Below are 26,201 nucleotides of genomic sequence, written 5' to 3'. Positions count from 1 at the left end.
AGAGAGAGGATTCTGATGATCTGTAGAATGGCTGATTGTGATACTGACGGAACGAGTATTAATCAAAGCCCATCGTCTCTTAGCCCATTACCGTATAGAACTAGGCCCATCTTATGACTAGCTTTGGGCCCATGAGGCCCAACTCTACTCATATTCCGTACGCCACACGTTTTTTTATCGGCCCATCTCCCAACATCACCCCTGTTCGCTCGGCTCTTATTCGCGTCCGCCTCCGCCTCCGCCTCCTCAACCCCTTTCGGCCTCGGATCAACAGTTCAACACCGGTTTCTCGTTTGCTCAATCCACTGCGGCCTCGGATCAACAGTTCAACACCGGTTTCTCGTTTGCTCAATCCACTGCGGCTGCCTCGCCGGCCGCGCCCCGTCCCATCACTCTTCGGCGCAAGCGCCGCTTGCTACGCGGGAACAGCCCTAGCTTATTTGACGCCGCTTCCGCCGCCGAAAGCACCCCTTGCCTGTTCAGCGCATCCGCCACTACCTCTGCGGCGGCCACCAGACCTTCTCGCTGGTCCCCCCGCCGGCGATGGCCGTGCCTCCGGAGGCTACGGAGGCGCCGCCCCCGACGGAAGCCGGAGAGGAGGCTAAGGACGGCGTTGAGGTCTGCCTGTTCGACGAATCAGCCGATGGGTTCTCGAGAACGCTGTGCGCTATCTCGGAGCTCACCGCCGGAGTGCCCGAATCGGATTTCCCTGAAGCCGAAGTAGAGAGGCTCGCCTCGTCAGTAACGTTCCTCAGGTGAAAACCTCTTTCCTGGCTTCCTCTGCTCCGACACTCAATCGCCGCGATGGAATCGGCATTTTTCAGTTGTTGGCATAATGACATTAGAGTGGTTTGGACAAAATTTAATAGTGTCTAGTCATGATGCTGCGTAGAGATGTGTGTACGTGCTTGATGGAGCTTGGGCACTGGAGCATCTGATATGGCATATATGCCCAGTTTAGTTTGGTTAATTTGATATATATATATATACGGCAGAATTTTGTTGAAGCTAGTGGATTTGGAATTTATGACGTCCCCAAGAACACCTTGTTGTTAACTTAGACATGTTTTGGCATCGCTTTATTGTTGCTATTAATGTGGCTTCAAGAATTCATTTGATATGTTGTTACTTGTTACCTTGTACCTGTGGTCTACTTAGGTGATATAATCATGTTTAAACGTTTTTTTTTAAAAAAAAATTATAGCTTGATTAGAGTGATACAAGGTTCTTTTCATGTAATGATGCAAATGCAGTTGTGCCGTTACTTGTTGTGTTGTGTCACACATTTAGTAAGTTTAAATCACTTTTAGCTCTACGAGGTCCCTTTTCTTTAATCATCAACTGTGATTTTCCATTTGATCGCAACAATTCTGGGTATTAGGTATTTCATTTTGGGTCGAGGAAAAGGGGTGTAGTCGAACCCCCACCCCCTCTTATTAGAAGATGATGAAACACCTTAGCTCTGCTGAATATTTGTTAGTTATCACCATGGTTACAGGATTTATTGGTTTAGTTAAAGGTCTCTATGTTAGTCCCTCCAATTAGATTGCCTTCTGCAACTAGCTCCACAAAATGTGAAAAGTTGCAGGAGTTAAATCTGTTTTCTGCTTTTCTTTCTTAATGCCCTATTTTGTAGATATCTGTTTTTGTATTTTGATATTTGTTCAAAATCTAATTTGCCTCTCATTTTATCTGTGTATCTTCAGAGAATGGAGGCACTTCTCTTATGAGCCAAAAGGTGTTTGTTTCACTAATACCACCGTGTCAGCTTCATCTAGAGATGACATACACAGCATAACCTTACCACAGTTCTCATCTGCATCTGTGCCCCAGGTCAGTGAAAGTAAACTCAATAGCGTTTTGCGCTAATTTCTGAGCCTAATTTATGTTTTACATTGGAAGGGCTAAGCATTATTTCAGCTGAATTGGATTCCTTTCTAATACTCTCTTCCCTTGGGGTTATAATTGTGCAAATCAATACAGATCACACAGCAGGAAGATCGGAGGGATAATACGGTCAGGTACAATTTCTAGAATGGGCTCCCCTCCCCCCTCTACTCCACTCCTTAAAACAGACAAACTGTAGTTCGAACTTAGGAAAGGTCACATTGTCGTGGAGCATATGTTTTGTAGCCCAATAACTCCTCTTATGTTATCTTAATCATTTTGATTAATATTCAAGGTTGCTATAAAAAAACTCGACTAGGGGGAGAGACATACACCCTATCATTAATATGTAGGAGGTGAGAATTGAACCCTTGTTGGCTGGGTGACAACCACCCCTACTAGACAATAAGTACATCTCAAGGGTTTCTCATTCAAGGTTGCTATACATGGACCAGTTATCAGACCAATTGCTATAGTAACCTTTTTATGCTGAATTACTTTCTAGAGAAGTATGATATTGGTCCAGAACAATAATCCTGTTCAATCCTGCAGACTTATGATCGATTGTGACTTGTGAGCAGCTGAATGGTGAAGTCACTTGATGAGATGACAAAGCTGTGTTTTGATTACCATTTTGCACCATTTGCTCCTTTTATTTCATTAAATATAAATTTGAGGGTACCATAAACTTGTGGGGAATTAATACGCTGTTAAAATTTGTCTGCTGCCTTTCACTTTTTTTCTATACTTCTTTATCCATGTGACTGTATAGAACCATCTTGATTGAATCATGATAAAATGTCTTTAATTGTTGCAGCTTTGATTTTGTTTTGTTCGCCGGAGGGAATGTTTGGGCCTTGGACTGGTGCCCGAGGTTGAGCAACAAGCCTGTCTCTTCTATAAACTGTGAGGTTGTGGCCTTGATAACCATGAACTTAGTTGAGTCGTTTTGGATTGTGAAGGGTTTAAACTTGTCTGAAACACAATTATCCAGTATCCAGAGACAATTTTTAGTTGGATGCCACCCCAAAATTTGTGATTCAGAAACATACCACTTGTTGTGGCACGGCAAGTGGGTCCTGAGATCACTGCCCCCGAGTCAATGATACATCGAGTGTCATTTTACTGAAGTGCAAACTTTAGGGTGGCATGTATCTATAAACCCCTCTGTGTGCAGGTTGATTACATGATTGCACCTGTCTGTTTCTGTCTATACCAGTAGGTTAGTAACTTTGTTTTTATTTTAGTACTTGCTAGAATATTTTGAACTTAAAAAAAGTAAGTAAAACCAACAGGTTACTTGTAGCTCATCATCCTATTTGCATGCATTCTATTCATTGCAGTATCTTGCTGTTGCTGCTCACCCTCCTGGTTCTTCTTACCATAAACTCGGTATGCCCTTAACTGGGAGAGGTATCATTCAAGTTTGGTGTCTCCTAGCACCCTTTGAAGATGCACATTCTTGTCAGCAAATGTATGCATGCAATAAGAGCAATCGAAGAGGAAGGCCTAGAAAAACACCCGATGGGAATAATTCTTTTGGTATTTCGTCGAACCCACCAAAGCCAAGAGGGAGGCCAAGAAAGAGAACTAACACAACTTCTGATGATCATTTAGAACCTGTTCTGAAAAGACCGAGGGGCAGACCGAGAAAATATCCGTTGCCAGTTGCTAAAGTGGAAGATTCATCCCAAAATAGCAAAACTCAGGATATCGTTCTTTTTGATCCTCTTGCCGCTTCAACAGTTATTCCAGATGACCTTCCATTGGCTTGTGTCATGCCAGCTGCGAAGGCTGTGAAATCGACTCCAACAAGAGGTAGAGGGCGACAGAGGAAAATCCCAATCGACGAACTGGCAGGTTCGTCTGTAATGGCAATCTGTACAGAACCAAAGCGAACACGAGGAAGACCCCGAAAGTATCCAGTCCCAAGCAACAGTAGATCTATTTCAGGCATTGATATTGAATTAGGGAAAGATACAACTTGTCAGCCTGTGGACCATACTGCTTGCACAGAGTATAATGCTAACTTAAGTATTATTGCAGTTGATGCAGCATTACCAGTTATTGACAAACTGACCAGATCATCTGGCACTGTATTAAAAGAAGATGTGTGTACAGTTCCATCTCCAACAACTGCAACCTGTACGGAACCGAAGAGAACACAGGGGAGGCCCCAAAAGTATCCAGTTCCAAGCAACAGTAGGTCTATTTCAGACACTAAAATTGAATCAGGGAAAGATACAACTTGTCAGCCTGTGGACCTCACTCCTTGCACAAAGTCTAATGCTAATTTAAGTATTGTTGCAGTTGATGCAGCATTACCAGTTACATCTTCATCTACTGCAACTTATGGGAATAAGTCAAAAGGTCAGAGGGGTAGAGGACAAAATAAGAAGGAACCAAATTCTAATGCACTTTGTTGCTCAGTGGTTTCTGGTGTTGAATCACGGAGCATGAGTTCTAGAGAAACTATTTCAAGTGATCCACCAGTCTCTATTGAGAATGCTTTGCCATCTGGACAGTCTAACATAGTATCAGTGACTAGTGAGCTTTGTTCAGTTCGCGTGTTAAGCTGTGAGGGCAATGTGCAGAAAGGCGTTTCAGATGATTCTGTACTGCCTAGCCACATTTCACCTAAATTAAGGAATAAGAGAGAGTCAAGTGGTAGGAGAGGAAGAGGAAGGCCTAGAAAGAAACCACTTTCTGCTGCAACTAGTTGTTTAGTGGCTTCGGGTGCCAACTCCCCAAAGACAGTTTCTGTACTGGCTAGTTCAGACAATCTCACAGCTTTGGACAAGAGTGATGGCGAAGTTATAGCTAATAATATTGGTTCAATTGGTTCGTGTGGGTGTGATATTGAGGCATGCAGTGTCCATTTGAGTGCCGTATTGCCTGATGCCGCATCACCAGCACATGGCTTATACAATGCACATTGCAAGGACGGATCAAATACCAAAAGAGGCGGAGGTGGATCTAGAAAGAAGCTTGTTTCAACCAAACACAGTCATTCTGCAGATTTTAATGGCGAAGAACAAAAGGCGCAGACAACTCTCAAGTCAAGAGACCATGTGGCCTTGGTTGAAAATTGTATGAAAGGATCATGCCCCAGAAAGGGTGAGGTGCAACCTAAAAAAAAATCTGCGTCAAAGGAATGTAACTCCACATCTATTAGTGGTGAAGCACACACGATGGATAGATCTTCCACATCTATGACAATAGGATCATCTAGAAGTGAAGACGTGGGTGGTTTGATCGGTTTTAAGAAAGGAATTGTTGGTTGTGAAGTCATGAAAGTGAATGAAAGCAATAGTGCCAATGATACTTCTCATTGTAATATTGAAAATGCACAAGCAAATCAAGTTGCACCTATTTTTAAGAACAATGCTAGGGTTATTGATGAAGTGGAAGCTACAGAACTCGTACCACTCAAAGAATCAAGGGAAGATGGCAATATGTTTAGTTGTATAGAAAACTCAAACTCTTCTCCAGTCCCAAAAGACATCGCTCTACCAAGGGTTGTCTTGTGTTTAGCTCACAACGGCAAAGTTGCTTGGGACATCAAGTGGAAGCCTCCTTTACTAAGTCAGTCAGAACAGAAATCACGTCTAGGCTTCCTTGCAGTATTGTTGGGGAATGGCTCTCTTGAAGTGTAAGTCAAGCGATCTTTGCTAGGCTAGATCATCTTTTTTATTTGCTACATCATCACTTACATACTTAAATTCACTCCTCGTGCACAGGTGGGAAGTTCCATCACCACACATGATCCAGAAAATATATTCCCCTTCTAAGGTGGAGGGTTCTGACCCTCGTTTTCTAAAGCTACAACCTGTATTTCGGTGTGTCAAAGTGAAGTGCGGGAACAGGCAAAGGTATTGTGACGTTTAGCCATGTGATTGACATTTTTGCTGATAATGCTAGGTTGTAGGTTTTAATTTCTGCTAGATTCCTCAGCATGAACATTCCTTTTGAAGCCATTACCTCTTTATAATGGTACACAGCATTCCCTTGACAGTTGATTGGTCACCTTCTCCTCCTCATGATATGATATTGGCAGGTTGTCATGATGGAACGGTATATTTTCCTCTTCCAGAGAATTGTTTTTTTTTAACTCAAATCCCGTGACTTTAATTCCTTACCTGAGAACTGCACTGTTTTATTTTTAGTTGCTATTATGAAAGTGTTGTGGTTGTATTTTGATGTTCCAGGTTGCTTTATGGAACTTCTCAACAAACTTGTCGTCACAAGGTAATTAGATAGCTTCCTTTTCCGAAGCTCTCTGTCACGTATACTTTAACAAACATGTCTGGCTCTGGAACTGGTTACTTTACCAGTTCGATAGTAAGCTATTGAATTCCTGAAGTGCATATGTCCCATTTTATTTTGTTTGTGACTAAAACTAGCCATCTTTTCTGCTGAATGCACAGATTCGAAACCTTTTATGTGTGTCACTGCTGAATCTGTTCCCATCAGAGCTCTCTCTTGGGCACCTTATATAAGGTACTCTAATGTATTATTCTTCTGTTCCATTTCAAAGCCAGTTCTAACTTGTTTGCATCATTAAACAGTGAGGAAAACATAAATACCTTTGTTACTGCTGGAGAGGACGGTCTAAAGTTCTGGGATTTAAGGTAGGGGCATACCTACTTCTGATATTATGTGTAGGGAGATGTTCTCGGAGGCTTATCTCAACTCAATTTCTTTATCTTTTTGCTATATTTTCACCGGGCAGAAATTATAGTGAATTGAGTCTGTTTTTTGTTTTTACCGGATTCTTTCCTCACCGTCATACTCCTGCCCTATGTTTTTTTTGAATTTAGAACATTTCAATAGTTCATTTTGAGAACCATGTCCATCTTCATACTTCTTTTTTGAGATGCTGAGGTGAATAAATGAAAAACAAACCTAATTCATGGAGTGTTATTCCCAAAAGGACCAGTGCTTTTGATAAGAATCCGGTGTAATTGGTACTGATAAAGTTTTCTTGTGTATCAACTAAAGCTTCTCCTAAAAGCGGATGTATCAGGTGATCAACTGTATACTCCAGCTACCGTTTGCCTTTGTCTTGGGAGTAGAGGGGTACAGCCTTTACAGGATGAAAAACATACTCGTTTAAGATTGCTGGATAACTGTGACAGTTCACAATCCTTCTCTCGACAATTACTACATATTTTTTTCCTGGATAACCTTAGCACTGGGTACTGACATTGTGTGTTGGCTTGAATCAAGTTTAATGAACAACTTCATGAGTTTGGTCACACTATGAATGATTTATTTTCATTAGCATAACCTTAATTAACTATACTATCAGCACACAAATAATATAACTGTGAGGTTCAGTACTGTTGTTTCAGTTTTTGGTCTCCCTCCCTCCTTCCTTTTCTTCTTTCACTGTAATATTTGATTATTGATTTGCATGCCGTGAAACTCTTCTGCAGAGATCCATACCGTCCTCTTTGGGAGCTAACTACTGCTCCAAGGGCTGTGCTAAGTCTTCATTGGTTAAAGGATGCAAGGTAATACTTTGTTCCATTAGAGCAATGGCACATGATTTGATTTGCTTCTTGGCTCAAAATTTTGTCCACCTTCCGTCTCTAGGCACTGATTGAACTTAGCTTTTCTTCTTCTTGTTGTTATTGAAACACTTCGTTAATTGAAATGCCATTGTTGAAATGTAAACCACAGCTGAAATGAAAATTTAGAAATGGATTTATTTGTGTAATTATGTTTTTGTGAAACACACGGATCATGTCGTTTCTGTTAGCATCCTATAGCAGGCGTCTTGGTCTAGATAACTTGTTTATTTACGCTTCTGAATTTATTATAAGGCTTTCAATTGCATTATTTCCATGATTTTTAAACATTAATGCTTTTGCATGCTCATGTGCCTTTTATATTATCCAATACTTGCTCCCTTTATTGGACAGGAACTTAATTTCTTACAAAATCGTTGTCCTAACTCACAAATCACAACAACACTAATCGTTGCTCATGGACCAAAATTAACGTGATTAAATAAATTCGATTGTTTGTATTTTTTTTCTTCTTGTGAGCGGATTCTAGATCTGGGCGGATCGTCTTCTATCTTTTATCCCTATATTGATCTTCTATCCCCTGAAGGCATCTGATAACCTAGTTATCATATTTTCTTATCTTTATGTGGTAAGGCATCTTTGGTTGCCCTGAGTAAATAGGAGGCTACTCTCGTTTATGTCATCTTATTCGCTGCAGCTTTAAATTGGTTGGCTAGAACTTTCCAGATGGAGAAATACCTGACAAGCATAGGCATGAACAGGTCCATGAAAATTTATGTATGTGGGGCTGCCCATATGATCAATCAGAAGCAACATTAAAGAATGGCTAATTAAAAGTTGCTTACCCATATCTTGATCACATTTCTGTGTATATGCGCAGGCTATACTAGATATGCCTTTCATTTACTAGAATCATGATGCTAATGTTATAGTATGATCGTTTCTTTTCAGGGGCATTATCGTCTCAGTGGAAGATGGTACATTGAAGTTCCTTAGCTTGCCTCGGATTGCAAATGATGTTCCAGTCACTGGAAGGCCATTTGTCGGAACAAAAACTCAGGGTGTTTCCACTTATCAATTGTCAGAATATTTGATTTGGAGTGTCCATGCCTCAGAAATTACAGGTGCTTTTCAGTAATCATGTCTGATGAAAGCAATTGTAACATAGACATCTGAACTGTTGTGTCCATATCCTGCTTAAGTGGCACTAAGTTACAAAGTTCCTAATAGGTAGCAGTCAGTTTGGAGTTTGAAATTGCAATTAAGGGAGGAATTATCGTATAAAGTAAATAATAAATAAATGCAAATATGCTAAATGTTTTCTTTGTAGTATCACCTCTGGTCACAAATATCTGCCATTTTGGATATAGATTTGGACATAGATCTAGTCAAGATTTTGAAACTTGACTGAGAACATCTTTTTAAATGTTTGGATTGGAAACATTAAATTGATATTAATAGATGTCTCTAAAAGTATTTTCGTAATATTGTAATTTTATTTTCTTGTATAATTATATTACTATAGAAATAAGTGGTCAAAGTTATGTTGGAGGGCATGTCAGTGTCCAAAACGATGTATTTGTGACCAAAGGGAGTATATGCTGGTATTTAACGATTTATATGTTAGTTATATTCAACTCTTGTAGCATTAGTTTCTGTCTAAACGTGGTGTTAATAGAAATTTAAACCGATCTCCCTGCAGACCTCTGCCAGTTGTAATAACTGATATTATTAACTTTTAATTTGATAGTTGATACATAAGTTCAACACATGATAGTGGAGTCAAATGTTTGTAGCTTTTTTAGATAATAGGCATACACCCTGCATCACTATGATATCAGAGAAAGCTCATTACAAATTCTGAAAAGAATGGTACACAGAAAAGGCAACAGCTGCTGGGATCACCAGCTTATATCAGAACAAACATCAGACCACAAAAGCATCTATCTTAACTGAAATCACTACCAGACAGATAAAAAGTTTGATGAACTGCTTCCAGTAGCTTTCCAGGGCGACAACTTTTCTTCTTTTAACAGCAGGAGCTTAGCTTGTTGTTTGATTCTTCATTAACCTCAGAGAAACGTCTGCGGCGCTTCTAAGTGTCAAATGTTTGTTGTGATCTTTAAATTTGTAATATTTCTTTGCTGATGTCCAGGTTGTGCGGCTTACTGTGGGGCCGATGGTACTGCTGTGCACTTCCAGGTGAATTTTCTAGTCGATATCATGGACATCATTTCTTCCTGTCATTGAGTTGCAGTGCTCTAAACAAATATTCAACTTGCTGTAGCTTACTTCAAGATTCTGGGAGAAGGAACCTGGGCGGAACCGTGCTCCTTACTTCCTCTGTGGATCTTTGTCAGAGGAGGGGGAAAATATCAAAATTGGCAGCACATTGCAAAAGTCTCCATTATCAAATGTTCCTCTGGGGGCGAAAAAGGGTCCGAAATCATGCCAAGATATAGTTCAGGTGCAAGATGTAGAAAAGGAGAAACTACAAATCACAGATTCAGGTAATTTCTCCCCCCTCGCTGCAAGAGGTATTACTGGCCTGCTGACATGCCTGCACAACTCCCCCACAGGTTACAGTTGCACTGTAAATCCAGAACTTGGAGATGGTCAAGAAGATGAACACAGCGAAGAACAAGGAACAGGTGAAATAGTTTTAGCTAGTCCTACAGAGCAAGAGAATGGTGGCATATGGAACAGTAAGGGCGGTGAATCCCCTAAAGACTCTGAGGTCCTCCCTCCCAAAGCTGTCGCATTGCATCGAGTGAGATGGAACTCTAACAAAGGTAGTGAGAGATGGCTGTGTTACGGAGGTGCGGCGGGCATCATACGGTGTCAGAGGATCTAAGATCAAGAGCACAGTTGGGGAATTTTCCTCGCAAACCAGGAGACTCTGGTCATATCCATGTACACAATAGCCCGTAGTAATTGATGGTAGGTTTTATCACACTCTTTTCTCTACTTTTAACCTGGTCATTGTGAGTGCTTTCTTGGCTGTGCAAACTATTCATTCTATCATGCAATATAACTAATACAACAGATTTTAATTTGTACTATTTTAGGACATGTTTATTAGAACTCTCCTCGATCTAAATTCTCTGTACGAAGTGATTCTTTAGAAGAAATGATTATATGGTTGAAAGTGATTCTGTAAGATAAACTTTACTGAGGAAATAATTATGTGAGAAAAGTGAATTTGAGGAAACTAGTTTTTTTCAATTCCTAGCATCTTCTTTAATGTCGTTTGACAGAGCTTTCACTGATTTCACTCCACGAGTTCCTAAGGGTCTATGTGGTAGAGCTGTCAGACTAGCTTCTAAAGTGGAATCAGTGGATGCTTTGTCAAACGATAGTTTACTGTTTTTAGCTCACAAAATTATCATGTGAATGATTTTATAAAATAAACTAAATGCTAAAAGTTGAAAAAAAACAACTTTTCTTTATTTATTTTTCCTACAAAATTACTTCCTCTATAGAGTTTTAAAGAATCATTAGAAAATTAGTTTCAGTCATAGAATTATTTTTTCTACAGAATCACTTTACTCAGAGATTTTTAATCAGGAGTTCTGACAAATAGACTCTTACAATAAGGGATACACTGGAAAACTATTCATTCTATCATGCGGTACCAGGTTGTGAATATAATGGGCCCAGAAAACCATAAGTCTGGTTCTGGCATTGTTATCAGTGCACGCGATCCATTTCTGGGCACCAGACCTGAGCTTGAAATAATCGGCTTGGCGTTACATCTTCTCTGAACCTGTTGTGACTCATTGATTATTTTGTTGTTTCCTGTAACATATGCGTATTACGTGGCATCCGGGAACTGAGTGAGATTAGGAATTCTTTCAGGCAAATAAATCAGCAATAGCTTTCTCGTGGTTCTACTGCTAAGGAACTTTGTTTCAGCTAGGCACTCGTCTTCATTCTGACACAAATTAATTGTAATGAGGTTGTGCAATACCTCTGGAATTTAAGTAACGCCTCAACATGCACAATAGTGTACAAGTGAATAACAAGCTCCACAACCAAATAACACTAGGGTGAACCTGAGACATCCCTCCATCCTTTTCTGATAAATATACCAATATTTCAACACCACAGAAAAATACTTCACTTGAATAAACCTTCAAAATTGCACATGATATTGTACAACAACTTTTACAGATTAGAGTAATCCTGCATCAAACTTCAAGAGCTGCTAACAAGATTTACTGGTTAATGCAATATTAACAATCACCCTGACTTGTTAACATCCAATGTTAGTAGACACTTGTACACGAGTTCTTAGTCACTCCAGTTATCCTCATCAGCTGCAGAAAACCTGTGCCGCTTGTCATCGTCTTCCTGTAGAGTTTTAGTTGTGTCAACAAAGGAATTTGGCTAAAAAAGCCTATGCCATATTCTCCCTCAAATTACGAGAGTACTATTACAAGGCAAACCCAACAAAAGGGGTTAAAGCACCAATGGATAGATGATATACCATTTCAGTAAAAGCTGGAGTTGATGGAGACCACACAAGAATTTGCCTATCATTGCTGCCAGTATAAAGTTCCTGCATTCCTGAACACTTAGAAATGGAGTAGATGTTGTAACACTAACGCTTAACACAGGATAATAAACAAGCAAACTTACTTGGTCCTGTGCGCTATAGTAGCAGCAATTCACAAGTTCGTAGTGCCCCCGGAATGTTTGAGATGTCGTACCTGTCCATAAATTGTATGCCTAAGCATATACAACAGTAAAATGTGAACCTCCAAATTACTTCAACAGTTAAACTGACAAGCTAGCAAACAGCAACACACCTTGATGCTTGCCATGCATGGAACGAATACAAGTGAAGGATCCTCAGTGACAGCTAACTGTAATGGCTTGCCAGTCTGCAATCGCATAGCTTCAAAATTGACCAAAGTATTGCAGCCTGAATCGATGTCCCATAGTCTTAAACGAGAATCAGATCCTGAACAGAAGGGATAATCCCATCTTAGTAGCAGCATTAATACTGAAAACCTTAGTGCATGGTAATCCTTATAGGCACAATAAGTCAATAGCTGAAGTCCTGAAGAGCAACAAGCAAAAATTTCTTCGAAACAATATAACTCTTTTTCACTTACCCGAGCTAAGAAGGTACATCCCATCTGTAGTTGTTCGTAATCCAGTAACAGCACCATAATGAGCTGTTGCACGATTTTGACTGGATGACAAACCGGGATGCAATCTCTGTTGCATCTGTCCATGTGTCAGGTTTTGACTTTTGCGCAAATCTGGTGATTTCTTCTTAGAGTTGCTTGTTCTTTTCTGAGCTGAGTAGCTTCTTGTGGAAGGTGAAGGTCCTAAGGAATCCATGTGATCCTGCTTAAGATGGAAAATGAGTATATTGATGATTCAACATTGTGCTTTTAATGATCTGAAATTCTGAATTAACTCCAAGCGCAGTATTAGAGCACTAAGGCCCATCTACATATGCTGAAACTAGTGCGTTATAGAATCCCAGTGTAACGAACGGATTTGTAAACTTCTATATGAAGGTTGAAGGCTGTAGAATTGTGGCCAGAAGATGGTAAGCAGCTGTATTTTAGCGCTCTAACCAAATACTCTAAATACAGAATCAAACTTAAAAGCAGACAATAATACTGGGAGACAGCGAACATACTTTATCATTAGTGTTTTGGAGAAGAGGAGGCCTCCTTCCAAGCTGAGACCGTGACTGATCAAGAACACGAAAGCATCCAGCTCGTCTAATGTCCCAAAAACGTATTGCCCCATCGCAGCCACCGCTCATCAAAATCCACTCACTTGAGGCAGACCACTCCAGAGACATGATACCATCTGAGATGATGGGTGGCGATAAGAAGGTACCATACAAGGAAAACAAGCATATATTTTCATCACCACATTAGCACAAAGAAACTAACCACGATGACCGGACAACGTGTGGGTAAAGGCTCCAGAAGCAACGTCACACAGGCGGACCTGAACATCTGCGCTCCCAGTAGCGATGAGCATGTGCGTTGTTGCAATTGGAGACATAGCTGCACTGTACACTTTTCCAGGCATCTTAAAATCCATGACGACCTAACAAAACAAAACAATGCGCGCAAAGATCAGAACATCAGGATCACACACCACGGGGGTGAACTGGGAAAGAGAGACGATTGAGAAATCAGAGCATATACTTGAGTCGAATTGGTATCCCAAACTTTGACAAAGTGATCAAAGGACGCTGTGACGAACAGCCCGGTGTCCACAGGATACCAAACGGCCGCCGATATGGCGAACTTGTGGCCATTCTCGTGCTGCTTGTCCACAAGCAGTATGTTCCCGTGCTTCGCTATGAACCCGGCTTCGTATTCTGTCGCGCTCCGCACATCGAATACAGCGGCCGAGCCATCCGACGCCCCGGAGAGCAGGTACCTCCCCTCTGTCAAATCAACCTGACCATATTGTTAAATTACAAAGGCCAGCGAACTCGACTCACGTAAATCAAATCGATCTGTGTTGCGTGCACTTGACGCGGCGGTGGTAGTGGTCAACAGCGGCTATTTGCTCTGAGCGGGGGGAGGAGGAAGAAGAGGCGGGACCTGGAGGGAGTTGACGGCGCCGTGGTGCGGGGTGGCGAACTCCTTGCGGTTGGAGAGCTCGAGCGAGGCCGCGCGGCGCGCCCGGGCGGCGGCCTCGAAACGCCGGGTGCGCAGCTCCCCGCGCTCCCTCCCCTTCACCTCCTCCAACCACATCCAATCGGCGTGCATATTACATCAGCAGCGGCGAATCCGGCGGTGCGCGACCAGCGACGCGACGGTGTGCGCGGAGGGAACAGCGAACGGAGCGATCGGGCCGTTGGTGCGCCGACCGGTGTGGAAGGGGGCTCAGCTGTTACGCTTGGAAGCTTCCATTGAATTCGGTGGTTAAACCCTGATCCCGACTCATGGAAATTAGGATTTGACCCAGATTCGGAAAGGGCTTTTAACTAGCAAGGACTGATGCAATCTCGTGCTCGAAGCCTCCAACTCGAGTAGATGAAAGCCTGCTTGGAGGGGAATGGGTGGAGTAAGGTCACTTCAAATTGATATGAACAGTTAGTTTTAAGTGGAGCTGACGTTATAGTATCGCTGCTACAGTGTTTCTCGTTATAGTCCTCAAAATATTGTTTATTCGTGTCTTTATTTTATTAAAGTAAGAGGATTTTGATCCATTTAGAGGGGGAGAAGATCCTCTAACGTAAGTTAGCCTGTTATATAACCTCTGATGCATGGGTCAATTTTCAGTAAATTTCGTATGTGAAGCCACCGTGTATAATTATGTTATAGGTAGATGAGCCTTTTGATCCAGTTCAGTATGGATCCGGTTAAGGCATAATCCATCAGGCTTGCTAATTAACCGAGTTAACCTATACTGGCCCACATACTAAAGGCTTGACTCACGACACGGTCCGTAAGAGACCATGTTGGGCGGTGGGGTGGCGTAGGTGGGGACGTGGTGGCACGAGGGGCGAGATTAAGCGGAGGCGTGGCAAGAGCGAGATGGGTCAATCAGGTGGTGGCGGGGCTTAGTCGTGCCGACACGACGTGCTATGATGTCAGCCCAGCTATAGCCTAACGAGGCATGATGTGCCGATCCGGCCTAGCTATCTCTCAGGCCGTGCCTACGTGCCGACTGAGTTAGTTAGCTCTAGCGAGAGGAACGGTCTTGAAGGTTGCCATTTTTACCAAAAACGAAGTTCCCAGTTCTTACGTGTGCCAACTCTGATAACGTGTTTTGCAGCATTCCTGACATCCGGCATAAACTCGATAGTGAAATCGGGTTCGAATCAGGCCAGAGCAACAATTTTAGTTGTTCATGAGTAATACTTCTGCATGCTTGTTCTTTCTGGTATGAGATCACACAAAGTTTGGTTTTTCGTGCGTAATACTACTCTATGCTTGGTCTATCTGGTACGCGGTCATACAAATTTTCAGTTGTTCCTTTTCAAAAACCTTTTTCGATATTATTGTTGCAAATATTTTCTCTGCACTCACAGTGACTTCAAAATTCATTTCAAATCAAAATTTGATATCATTTGCTTTCTTAAGTATTTTGAAAGGGTGATTCAAGGGGGAAAAATGTTGAACTAAATTTGGAATTTGATTGAAGGAAAAATTTACCTACAGTCAAAATGAGAACACATATGCTGTCGCAAGCAAGCAAGCCGCTCATTTCGGAGAAGTACTTTTGTTTTTGGGAAATCTTGTGGTCTAAGTTCAATTGTTATTACTATTCCCTGTATTTTCAGGATGTTTTAGGTGAATATTACTGCATTATTTGGTACATTTCAGAAGTTCATATCACTATGGATTAATTGTAGAATGTCAAAAAGGTTCAGCATAGCCTCAGGCTCTCAGTAGTGCATAACTGCAGATTGCTTCTTTTCTTGAGAAACATGGTCACTTTATTGATTAATATAAAAGGGTACAATAATAGGGTACAATAGCTTCAAGAGTCAAACATGACGACCATTATCTAGCGAAAGAGCGGTGCTAGCAAGTTGATGAGGCTTCAATGGGCTTGCATTCGTTGGGATTGGGCCTCGCAACAGGAGCCGTTCGCAGAGACGTTCATCCTGCGGGCGGCGGATTGGAGGCCGACTGCACCGTGGCGTAGCTGGGGGCAATGTCATAGGATCCGGTTCCGCGACGCGCCGCCTCCCCTTTCGCGGTTTCAGCAAAGCGAAGCACGGCGCCTGCCTCGAGCAAACCCTTGCCCTCTCGTTTTCCTCCGCTGCCTCCCCTCGACTGGACTGGGGTGGAGTTCTGTCGGGACGTGGATTAGTTTCTGCTTTCGTTGGTAAGCAAACCCTATCCTGCTTGGTTGGATTGCTGTACGATTGAGTTTTGTTCGGCGGGATTTCCCCCTCTCCTGTGAACAATCAAATCAAGATCTTCCTTGCTTGGATGGATACTCCAATAGATCCATTCACTTTGTTGAGGATTTGCTTAATTTCCAGAATTTTTTTGGGTTTCAACTGAACCCTCATGCCCCGCGTCAAGTCCGCCCATAGGGTTTAGGAAAAACATCATGCTTGATTTTAATGTCATCGAGTTTTACAGATTTTGGAACCGCGATTTGCTGGTCTCGGATGATTAGAGAGACCACACAATTCCTAGATTTCCGAATTAGGGCTGAGCAAGCACGATTAGCATGGCAGGCATCGGTACCTAGTACCGTGTTATGTATCAACGTATCATTCAGCAGTCAGCACTAGTATTTCCTTATGCTGAAGCCCGGAAATTATAATGATGTTAGCCTAAAGCCTCAATCAGCCAAGGAACTTTTATCTCTATTTACGATGTGAATTGGTTCGTTGCTTTTATAAAGCATTAGATTGACGGGAGAATATGGTTACCTGTATTTATTTTAATTCGTATTCTTACCCCGTGCACATGTTTTTCAGGTTTGTGTTCCCAGCGAAGCCTCAAAACATTCCTCGAGGAAGTATGCCTAAGATAAAGACGAGCCGTGTTGAATATCCTGAAGGTTGGGAGCTTATTGAACCTACAATCCGTGAGTTGGATGCCAAAATGAGAGAAGGTATGCACCAGGCACCCTCTAGGCTTCTGCTGACGTCCATTAATATTTCCCAGTTCCCACCATAGGACAGTACTAATATTATGTGATCACGCAGCTGAAAATGATCCACATGATGGAAAGAGAAAGTGTGAAGCTCTCTGGCCAATTTTCCGTATTTCTCATCAAAGAAGCCGCTACATATATGATCTTTACTACAGGAGGAAGGAGATATCAAAGAAGCTGTATGAATTTTGCCTGGACCAGGGTTATGCAGACCGTAATCTGATTGCAAAGTGGAAGAAGGTAAGCATCCTGCTCAGTTGGTTGTTTCTCTATCATACCGTATCTTCTTTTTGGGGGGAGGGTGGGAGGGATGTTACTTTAATGCTTAGGTGCTGCTATGAGTAAGTATGTTTATTTAGTGGAAATGTTGCAGTCATTGTATATTCAACTTGTATTTTAAATATCAAAATACTATTTTTTAGAGCAAGTCAGGGGGAGCACTCCTGCCCATTTTTATTAATAGAAACAGTAATTCAGCTACAAAGTTAAAGTTCAGCAGGAAAGAAAAAATATAAAAGGAAGTGTGATCGACAGGATGCTCTAAATGTAAGACATCTGCCAATCACCCACAACAAGGCAATATGCCTACATAATATCCAATGACAACTGAGACTTCTAACTTTCATCCGCAGCCAAAAAGACCTTGATAACTGTTAAGTATCCAGAACTTAGAACATAGAGCTTCCATCTTCATATATCTTCTCAGTGTTGTATTCTTCTTGTCGCCAGCCTCCATCCTTTGCTAGCCACAAAGACCTCCCTTGCTACTTGCTCTAGCAACCTGGCCTCCTGTAGGATGACCTCTTTGTTTTCCTTTTTTTTTTGTCTGCAACAAAGCCTAATCATTTAGTCATTTACAAATGAATTTTATCTACGCAATAGGATCTGATGGCATCTTTATTATGAAAACAAGCAGTATTCCTGGTTTTCCAAATGGATCAGAAAACTGCTGCAACACCAATCATCACAAAAGATCTCATTTTACCAGAGAATCTCCTTATCCAGACATCATATAATTGAGTAACAGACTCAGGATTAGGGTGAAAGCCAAAAGCACATTTTATGATATTCCAAATAAATCTTGTTAAAGGGCAAATATCAAAATATTATACTTCTTTACTAAAACTGTGAGATCTAGATAGCTTACTTGATAGCCTGCAGTAGCTGCTAATGCATGGCTTGGCTTTTCTATACACTAGTACACCCCAATGAACCACCAATCATAACCTTGAACCTTTGCTGTCCGACCCATTGGTTTTCATTTGCATTGGAAATTAGTGATTGCATGTGTTTATCAATACTATCCTGCAGTCCAGCCCATTGGTTTTTGTTTGTATTGGAAATTGGAGAATGCAAGTGTTACCAGTTAATATGGATCTGGTTTAATATAGTTGACTGAAAATGAATTTTTGTCAGTCATGCTCTATGTTCTCTTGATTCCCTCTTAATCTGGATAGTGGTGTCTGATAATGCCCAAGTGAAATTAAATATGGCTCAAAGGTTGTGGCATCTCGACCTTTGCTTGGGAACAATCTGGCCTTTCTCGTGTATTCAAGAAAAAATTACAGTAAATTCCAAATATTAAGTGATTTTGCAATGAAATATACGTGACCTGAATCAAGTATTGCAGTTGTTAATTAACTCAGTAAACTAAAAGAAGTTTGCTCCGTCGAGTCACTTGAAGATGCTAAGTTTTTGTTTTGTTAGGTTAGGAATACTCCCTGAATGCTTCTTATTCTGCTTCAATGTTCTTTTCCACCGTACATTTTGTTCCTCAATACACGCTCAGTTTGCACCTGTACCATGTAGTACCCGCTGGGCTAGAGGAACTGCTCTGATATATTTTGATTTTTGTTTAATTTACATCCTGATTGCTTACTGCTACTTTTCGCCCTTCTGCAGCCGGGTTATGAGCGCCTTTGCTGCCTTCGTTGCATACAGACACGTGACCACAATTTTGCAACTACATGTGTCTGCCGGGTCCCCAAGCACCTCAGGGAGGAGCAAGTTATAGAATGTGTCCATTGCGGCTGCAAGGGATGCGCCAGCGGTGACTAATCTTGTCATTATGCCGTTGGGCACATGACTCATCGTCGTATTCTAACCACTCGAGATGTCTCGTGAGGATGGGCTGATAAAGAGCAAACGCTGTCTAGTGAGGTGATTCGCAATTTCGCATGAATGTATTTTAATCTTTAAGCTCAGGGATGACTATATTTCCTGACGTTGTGTTCCCAACTGTTGTACCATTGACTTGTTATGTACTGTGATGATTTTGCCTCGTGCAATTCATGCTTATACTAATTTATTAAAACTCCTGCGCTGTAGTATCAGATGAATTGACAAGTGGCGTTGCATCTTTCTACTTACATGAATCTGTTGTTTTCTTTTTTTTACCGTGACGTACATGAATCTGTCAATTGGCGATTTGGCATCCATGCACGTTTTGCCTTCATTACCAGGGGCAGAAGTTCATTGCTCAATCGTTAGTGATCCCTGGTCTTTGTCCGTCCGTACCATTCCTTCAGGTCTTCCAGAGGACTGCCGTGCGAAGTGTACATTTTACTACGAACGTTTTTATCGGATGTCGATGTTTTTCATGGCCGAGAAGTCACCTTTATTTATGCTCGACGAGCTTACCTCGATTTGAATAAGCCTATCGAAGTATTTCGGGAACCAATTTCTACCGACGCGGTAATCCCTAGAACTGAAAGTACGTGTGGCGCTGACTGATTCTCATGTGCAGCAGTCCGACTCGCAGATCATTCCTCAGCCATGTCTGGGACGTTGGTAGGAACCGTTGGCTTGGGCTGGCCTCGTCGCGTTGCGCGAACACGACAACCTGTGCCACGCTTGTCCGGGGTGGACGGACTCACGCTAGCGTCTCGGCAGATCCATCCCGTACGTAAACAACAACCACTGGGGCACAAGCCCGTAAGATGCCAACACGCCACTGGAGTGGACCGGCATCGAGTGGGTGAGGCGTCGCGCTTGGAAACCGACGGCCCAGCGGAGTGTACCGTTGCGGGGGCTCGTCAGCTGCTCATGGTCCTCGTGCGACGGGCGCATGCATGCTGTTGCTACCGCGCGTCGGTGGCTCGGTTCGCGCATGGGTGCGAGTACGACGTGCGCTCGTTGCGTGCGTGGGAGGAGGAAACCGAGCGATTTTTAAGGGTTTGTCTATTGTTTGTCAACATATTTTAGAGATAAAATCTATCAAATAAATTTAACTCTAACCTCTCTCACTTACGCACCCACCGCTCTGCGTGCTACCACCCCACCGCCTCTGTCGCTCCGCCTCTGCCCCGTGCGTGCCCCCGATGCCGGCGTGATCCATCCACCTGCACCACCCCCTCCCTTCATCGTCCCTTTCCCTCCTCCGTCAATTTCTTTTCTTGGCGTCCCTCCTCTTCGCACTCACGCTGCCGAAGTCGTCACTCTCGATCGCTCCCTCACTGACCACTTCAAATAATGACGTTCCCGTCGCCAACCCCACCCAACCAGCGGTCATCTACCACTGTGGCAGATGACGCCCCCTCTGTCTCGCCATCCCGCCCCCTGCCGTCCACCACCACCTGGCCACCGGCCTCCCGACTATCTTTCTACGGCTAGAGGATACTAAACCCTTTTCCTAAAAATTTTGAATCCTAACCCTAACCGATAGTCTTGCCGGAGAAGACGAGAAGTTCACCGGATAAGACGACATCCATAAATACTAATCCTGATCCATGACTGAAAATTCAACAGATTCTACTCTAGAATATGTGGACAGATAAATAGCGAATTCGATTTTTTTTAATACGAAGCTAGACGGGCGCGGCTGCTGTCAAGGCACCGGCATGTGAGTCGGTGAGTGGCGGTGTTAGCTGAGCCCCGCGCCCCCACGAAGTCCGCTCCAGCAAGTGCAGCTCAGCTTGGCGTGCGCGGCCTCAGTGCGGCAGTGGCAGCTCGCCAGTAGCCACGGCCGGCGCGGAAAGATGGCGGACTCCACGGCCATGACCATCGACTTCCTCCGCGCGCGGCTGCTCTCCGAGCGGTCCGTCTCGCGGGCCGCCAAGGAGCGCGCGGACGAGCTCGCCAAGAGGGTACGTACCCGCACGCCATGTCCCCTTGCTGTCGCGCGCGCGCGCACTGGTTGGCTTTGATGTTGATGGCATTGGCATTGCCTTTGTGCGTTGCTTCCAGGTCGCGGAGCTGGAGGAGCATGTCCGGGCGGTGACGGGGCAGAGGCGACAGGCGGAGCGGGCGGCCGCGGAGGTGCTGGCCATCCTGGAGTCCCAGGGCTTCGGCGGTCACCTCTCGGACGCGACCGATGACTCGGGCTCCAACCAGGACGGCGAGGAGGAGGAGGACGCGAAGAGCCGCGGCGAATCGGCACGCGCCCTCGGGGAGGAGGAGCCATCGGCGGCGCAGGGCGAGGTGGAGGACGCGCTGTCCGGGACGGCCCAGCTCGGCGGGCTGTCGTGGAAAGGCCGCAGCGTAAGCCCGCGCAAAGTCAGGCAGCTCAAGCAGAAGCACAGGAGGAGCTACTTCTACCTGCTGTCCCCCGATTCCTCGCCCAATTACCGCATGGGGCAGTCGTGCCGCAAGAACAAGCGGCGGATGGAGCTGAGGTGCTGACATACAACGGAGCCAACGCCAACGTCATTCCACATGCCATTCTTGTCCATCTGCGTTCTTTTCTTTTTATCTGACAACGTGTGCTTCTGTTCAACAATGGCGGCAGGTTGGCGTCACCGGAAGAGGACGGCGGCAACGTCATGGCCGCGGAGAGTCTGAAGGGTAGGCAAGATGGATCGGACTGTACGGATGACGGCCAGGCTGACATGGACGGCGAGGCGGGTGGAGATGAATGGAGTTCAGGGGATGGCGGTGGTGGCCAGTACGTGATCAGGTACGAGAAGGATGGAGATATGGAGAGGGTGCTGGAGAGGCAAGCCGAGCTTATAGGGCAGTACGAGGAAGAGGAGAAATCTCAGAGGGAGTGGGAGATGCAGTACAACGAGAACCGGAATGCAAATAAGGTAAGCAACTAAAATTTTTGTAGAGTACTGTATATTTTTATACTGGTAGACTTGCACAAATTTGGTAGCCAAATCAGCTGTTATGTCAAAGTACTTTAGAGCATAGTATCGTTTAGTGAAACCTTGCTGCTATGATTCAGACTTCGACATTTGATTAGGTGAATATTGTAGGAGCTGACGGTCTTCTTTACTTATTGCAGGGTGATGTCGAGGTAGAGCATAAGCCATTTCGAGAAGTTCATTGTTATGGAGAGGTGAAATCAAGTGACAAAAAACTTCCCAACACCAGCAATCCCTCTGCTGAATGTCTGCCGTACGGTTCCCTTTCAGAATCACCACAAAATGCATCACAAGAAAACGGTTCCCAGCGGACCAACGAGCCCGATCACGGTCGTGCACAAACTGCTTCCATTTCAGCACAAGGAAGCTTCAATAACAGCACAATAACAAGGCAAGATGAAGTTCGGGGCGACGAAAACTCGGACGGCGATTCAGGGTTCAACGCAAATGCTCGGTCTCTTCAGCACTACGACGCCATCAAAGCACCATCAGAAGGGAGCCCCTCGAGTGACACCCTCAACAGCAAGGTGTCTGAATGGAGCTCGTCACACTTCCATGATCACACAGACAACCTGACTGATGCTCAGCCGTCTCGACCGTCAAGCAGCAATGCTGATTTAGAGAGTGTCTTGCAAGCGCTTCAACGTGCCAGGATTTCCCTGAGAACGAAGCTGAGCAGGCCAGTTCCTCCCAGCCAGGTGACCCTGGCGCTCCCGGCACCGGGGGACGAGCACAAAGAACACGACGACCTGCTGGCCAACGACGACAAGAATTCCTATGGAGAAGAGCTTATCAGCTCAACTCCAGCTCGTCAGGAGATATTGGCGCTCCCGGCACCAGATGATTACCATGAAAGGGAGGATTTACCGGTCAATGACACCGACATTTCCCTGGCAGGAAAGCAGATCAATTCAAGCCCTCCTCGTGAGGAGATTTTGGCGCTCCCCACACCAGGAGACGATTACCGCGGAGAGATAGAGGATTACGTGAAGATCCCTGTTAGCACTCCCGGACTGTTTCGACTGCCAACAGACTCATTTCCAGCGGATCAGACAATGTTCTCAAGTAATGCATATGGTCCAGGGCTTAGTTTGGGAGCAGCTGCTAGTCGACATGCTGGCTTCACGAGCAACCCTGCTGCTCATGGCACTGCTGCTCCAGAGGTTCCATCGGTTTCTGGAGATGGTTCTGGGTTTTCAGCAAAGCAACGCTATGATCTTCACAGTTCTGCACTGCTCTCGGTGCCTACTTCTGCTAGGTGTAGCGACATTCCAAGACCAGATTTTACAGTTGGGAGTACTTCTTTTCCTTTCGGAATTCCAGGACTCAAGGAAGATCTGAGGAGAGGAATGCCTCTTGGAGATGCAGATTTGTTCATGCAGCGTGGTATCGATTACACCATTTCGAATAAGTGGATGCTGTAAGTTGTAACTATACCACATGTCCTTTCTGTTGATGTCTGCATTTGTTAGCATTTCGTTGCCTGTAGTTTGGTATAGCAGTATAGAAGTGTGTACTGCAGTGGTTAAGCAGCGATAGCTTTTTTTTTTCTACAAGCAGCACTGTGGTGATGGAGATGTCTGCTCTGGTTGTGCAAAGATACTTGAGATCAGCGAAGATAATTTTGCCCCCCACCTGACTAGCGCGTCACCTTTCGCCGAATTGGTCTCCAGTTTCGCTGCACTCCAGTGCCGCTACCAGCAGAAAATGCCATTTCATGATACGCTGCTTTCCTCATCGACTTTTTGCCCTGGCACACATCACAGTGTTCGGCATGTGTGATGCCACCAACGCCAGCGACCATCATCCCGACCGCCGTCCTGCCGTAGTCATCCACTTGTCACGTACAGTCCGATCCGTGCGCGGCGCGTGCTTGAGCCGGCATGCCGCCTGTAGCTTGCATGCCCGTTTGACTGCACTGGCACTCGCGAGCGGGCGCACGCCAGACCAGCGACTCGGGGACGGCAACCGCAGCCTCTGGCCGGCCGGCCGGCCATGCGTTCGGCTTGAAGACGCTGAGGGGACCAACCATCCACCCGTGCGGCGTTCCATGTGCATGCGTCAACCTCATCATCGGCGTAGGAAGGTAGAGCTGGTCGCTGCCAATGGCGTGTCCTGGGGCGCGACCAGGTCACCGGGTTTGACTCCAGATAAAGCGGGCATCCTAGGTACACTTTAAATGGGCCTCTTGTACTAAATAATACGTTGGTGATCATGATGAGGCTCATGTAGAAGTATGATGAGTGCCCAGGGGCAGACAGTAAACAAGACGTCAGCCAGAAAGAATAAGAGCTGGATGGATAAACAAGTTAGAGAAGGCTGACTGAGGCGAGGGCAGCTACAATGCTGGGCCATTTTAGCTTCCACAGATTGCTGCTGTGAATAATCTATAGCAAAGTGACGAGGCATAATTACATATACAGGCCTGTATGGAAACCGGCCTTAAACGCAGTACACCTGGGACGCAACTTCAGCATGGCAGCCCGAATTCCCGGTAGGGTTTATGCAAGTGCTGATTCTGCGGTAACTACCAACCAACTGAAAATATCAGATTTTCAGATTCCTGTGAAGCTAAGTTAATACAAAACTAGACAGAGCTCAGGTGTAGCTCAGACTTTTTATCGGCTATCGCCTGTACAAATTGATATCCCTAAAACCAGCTAAATACCAGGAGAAGAGCAGAAACCGTCAGTGATGATATACAGTAGTCTCAAAAAATCTGAAAATCTAGATGATCGGGACAAGCTAACCTACCTAAGGAGTAATATAGGATATACACTACTAGCTTGCTCGCGAAACAGTCAGTCATGACTCATGCTAACCGGTTCCTTCACTTGAGATGTTCATGCACTAGGCCCAAGCTACAAACTACACAAAACCGTGCTACAGGCCAACGCACTTCACCCACCTGAACGCGTGCCCAATCTTGAAAGGAAGTTCATAGTCTTTCATGGCTGCTGATTCTCTCCTTGCCGCCTCTGCTTCTGACCATACATACAACCCCCGCTCTTGGCGGCCACCAGGGACTGTGTTGTCAAGTATGAGAGCAACCAGAAACGCAATGACCATATTGAGTGACAGTAACGTGTTGAGGACATAGTTCACCTGAGATGCAAGCAGATACAGAAATTTCAGTCAAATACATAAATGGGTAGGATTGCATAGGATCGTGCCTCTTTTCTTGTTATGAAAGAATAAGGTGTTTACTTGTGTTCTAACCCTATATTAGGTTGGATTGTAAGTTCAAGAAGTCGATAATTTAGGCATTTACATCTGAAGGCTTGACATCATAAAAATCAATTTGATCTTATATTTCTTTTCTAGTGCAAAATGGTCAGCAGCTGGTGCTAAAAAATAATAATATCCTAAAAGGAAGAATGTCATGGAAACCAGTTTGACCCTGGATCATGAGGAGATTCATGCTACAAAAGTACAGTAATATAATTAACTGTGCTTCAGGCTTGAACAAACAGACATGTACTGAAGCACATCCAACATCAGATGTTTTACCCATTAGAACTATCCATAACTAGACTAATTTTCGGTTGAAGCATTAAGCTTGAACAACCAGACTGAGTCAAAGAAATAATGTTCTTCATTTAAACAGAATGAATAGTCCTTTGAGTTGTCTCCTCTTGGGTTAATACCGTTGTGTAGTTTTAACCTTCCTTTATCTGGACCTCCTGGGTCCATTTGATGTACAGTACTTTTTCGCTCTTTATAGTATTAATAAATTTACCACAGTAGGGGCTTCCCTTACTGTACAGCTTCAGAAAAAAAACAGAGTGAGGCGCCGCCTGGGCACTGGTCGGCAATTTTGGCATAAGCAACAAGCTTGGAGGTTGGCCTTCCTAGGTAGTCAGTGGCGAGTTGGGCAGTCAAAGGCAAGTTGTTTGAGGAAATTGGCAGCAGGAAGGGGAGGGGGGATTGGGAGAGACCCTGGGGTGGTGGCCAACAGACCAAGGCAAGGAGTGCAGAGGCGAGGGGTGGCAATGGCAGGGTGGGAATGTGGAGCGGGCAAGCAGATCAGCAGATCCTGGGCTCCGTTTATCTAAACTTAGAATTTGAGGTTTGATGGAGAAAC

At 44.2% G+C, this 26,201-nt stretch overlaps 5 protein-coding genes across 9 annotated transcripts in view; 3 read left to right on the top strand and 2 right to left on the bottom strand.

Moving 5' to 3' along the window:
• Window positions 1–207: 207 nt before the first annotated feature.
• Window positions 208–10,483, top strand: LOC133909205 (uncharacterized). Of its 2 annotated transcripts, XM_062351528.1 has the most exons (15): window positions 208–755; window positions 1,707–1,833; window positions 1,984–2,021; window positions 2,705–2,798; window positions 3,231–5,539; window positions 5,628–5,759; window positions 5,889–5,961; window positions 6,096–6,135; window positions 6,315–6,387; window positions 6,456–6,518; window positions 7,326–7,403; window positions 8,373–8,545; window positions 9,577–9,623; window positions 9,709–9,931; window positions 10,001–10,483. In XM_062351528.1, the coding sequence occupies exons 1-15, from the start codon at window positions 544–546 to the stop codon at window positions 10,273–10,275; spliced, it is 3,957 nt and encodes a 1,318-aa protein (XP_062207512.1). In that variant the 5' UTR covers window positions 208–543; the 3' UTR covers window positions 10,276–10,483. The 2 variants fall into 2 exon arrangements, with proteins under 2 accessions (XP_062207512.1, XP_062207513.1); XM_062351529.1 differs by lacking the exons at window positions 208–755; window positions 1,707–1,833; window positions 1,984–2,021; window positions 2,705–2,798 and adding an exon at window positions 2,828–3,109.
• Window positions 10,484–11,471: 988 nt separating this feature from the next.
• Window positions 11,472–14,492, bottom strand: LOC133909206 (WD repeat-containing protein ATCSA-1). Of its 4 annotated transcripts, none has more exons than XM_062351530.1 (9): window positions 14,009–14,492; window positions 13,604–13,861; window positions 13,343–13,502; window positions 13,081–13,256; window positions 12,542–12,782; window positions 12,233–12,387; window positions 12,063–12,152; window positions 11,911–11,990; window positions 11,472–11,774 (listed from the first exon to the last, which is right to left on the bottom strand). In XM_062351530.1, exons 1-9 carry the CDS (start codon window positions 14,174–14,176, stop codon window positions 11,690–11,692), a joined length of 1,413 nt encoding a protein of 470 aa, XP_062207514.1. In that variant the 5' UTR covers window positions 14,177–14,492; the 3' UTR covers window positions 11,472–11,689. The 4 variants fall into 4 exon arrangements, with proteins under 4 accessions (XP_062207514.1, XP_062207516.1, XP_062207515.1 ...); XM_062351532.1 differs by having other exon boundaries at window positions 11,911–11,982; window positions 14,009–14,490; XM_062351531.1 differs by having other exon boundaries at window positions 12,542–12,779; window positions 14,009–14,489.
• A 1,423-nt stretch (window positions 14,493–15,915) lies between these two features.
• Window positions 15,916–19,366, top strand: LOC133909204 (protein BUD31 homolog 1-like). The gene is made up of 4 exons (XM_062351526.1): window positions 15,916–16,247; window positions 16,855–16,991; window positions 17,086–17,273; window positions 18,936–19,366. The coding sequence occupies exons 1-4, from the start codon at window positions 15,952–15,954 to the stop codon at window positions 19,089–19,091; spliced, it is 777 nt and encodes a 258-aa protein (XP_062207510.1). The 5' UTR covers window positions 15,916–15,951; the 3' UTR covers window positions 19,092–19,366.
• Window positions 19,367–20,855: 1,489 nt separating this feature from the next.
• On the top strand, window positions 20,856–23,749 carry LOC133909203 (uncharacterized). The gene is made up of 4 exons (XM_062351525.1): window positions 20,856–21,118; window positions 21,219–21,646; window positions 21,760–22,057; window positions 22,258–23,749. The coding sequence occupies exons 1-4, from the start codon at window positions 21,011–21,013 to the stop codon at window positions 23,539–23,541; spliced, it is 2,118 nt and encodes a 705-aa protein (XP_062207509.1). The 5' UTR covers window positions 20,856–21,010; the 3' UTR covers window positions 23,542–23,749.
• Window positions 23,750–24,508: 759 nt separating this feature from the next.
• The window catches only part of LOC133909202 (nucleobase-ascorbate transporter 12-like), a 6,394-nt gene continuing 4,701 nt past the window's right edge, over window positions 24,509–26,201 (bottom strand). The window contains exon 10 of the mRNA XM_062351524.1: window positions 24,509–25,222. Within this exon, the coding sequence (XP_062207508.1) occupies window positions 25,001–25,222 (222 nt within the window). The 3' untranslated portion in view covers window positions 24,509–25,000. The remainder of the gene's footprint in view (window positions 25,223–26,201) is intronic.

Source organism: Phragmites australis, chromosome 2 (assembly GCF_958298935.1).
Source record: "Phragmites australis chromosome 2, lpPhrAust1.1, whole genome shotgun sequence".
Lineage (NCBI taxonomy): Eukaryota > Viridiplantae > Streptophyta > Magnoliopsida > Poales > Poaceae > Phragmites > Phragmites australis.
The sequence above is the reverse complement of the archived record's forward strand: the minus strand, read 5'-3'. Positions and strand labels throughout refer to the sequence as shown.

Excerpts from the sequence above, each read along its gene's own strand:
- LOC133909206 (XM_062351530.1), bottom strand. The coding sequence starts at position 14,176 with ATGCACGCCGATTGGATGTGGTTGGAGGAGGTGAAGGGGAGGGAGCGC. Across the intron at positions 12,388-12,541 it reads GATGTACCTTCTTAGCTCGG|GATCTGATTCTCGTTTAAGA; the intron begins GTAAGTGAAAAA and ends CCTTCTGTTCAG. Across the intron at positions 12,153-12,232 it reads CATGCATGGCAAGCATCAAG|GCATACAATTTATGGACAGG; the intron begins GTGTGTTGCTGT and ends GTATATGCTTAG.
- LOC133909203 (XM_062351525.1), top strand. The coding sequence starts at position 21,011 with ATGGCGGACTCCACGGCCATGACCATCGACTTCCTCCGCGCGCGGCTG. Across the intron at positions 21,647-21,759 it reads AAGCGGCGGATGGAGCTGAG|GTTGGCGTCACCGGAAGAGG; the intron begins GTGCTGACATAC and ends CAATGGCGGCAG. Across the intron at positions 22,058-22,257 it reads AGAACCGGAATGCAAATAAG|GGTGATGTCGAGGTAGAGCA; the intron begins GTAAGCAACTAA and ends TACTTATTGCAG.
- LOC133909205 (XM_062351528.1), top strand. The coding sequence starts at position 544 with ATGGCCGTGCCTCCGGAGGCTACGGAGGCGCCGCCCCCGACGGAAGCC. Across the intron at positions 5,540-5,627 it reads GGGAATGGCTCTCTTGAAGT|GTGGGAAGTTCCATCACCAC; the intron begins GTAAGTCAAGCG and ends CCTCGTGCACAG. Across the intron at positions 6,136-6,314 it reads AACAAACTTGTCGTCACAAG|ATTCGAAACCTTTTATGTGT; the intron begins GTAATTAGATAG and ends CTGAATGCACAG.
- LOC133909204 (XM_062351526.1), top strand. The coding sequence starts at position 15,952 with ATGAGGCTTCAATGGGCTTGCATTCGTTGGGATTGGGCCTCGCAACAG. Across the intron at positions 16,248-16,854 it reads ATTAGTTTCTGCTTTCGTTG|GTTTGTGTTCCCAGCGAAGC; the intron begins GTAAGCAAACCC and ends CATGTTTTTCAG. Across the intron at positions 16,992-17,085 it reads GGATGCCAAAATGAGAGAAG|CTGAAAATGATCCACATGAT; the intron begins GTATGCACCAGG and ends GTGATCACGCAG.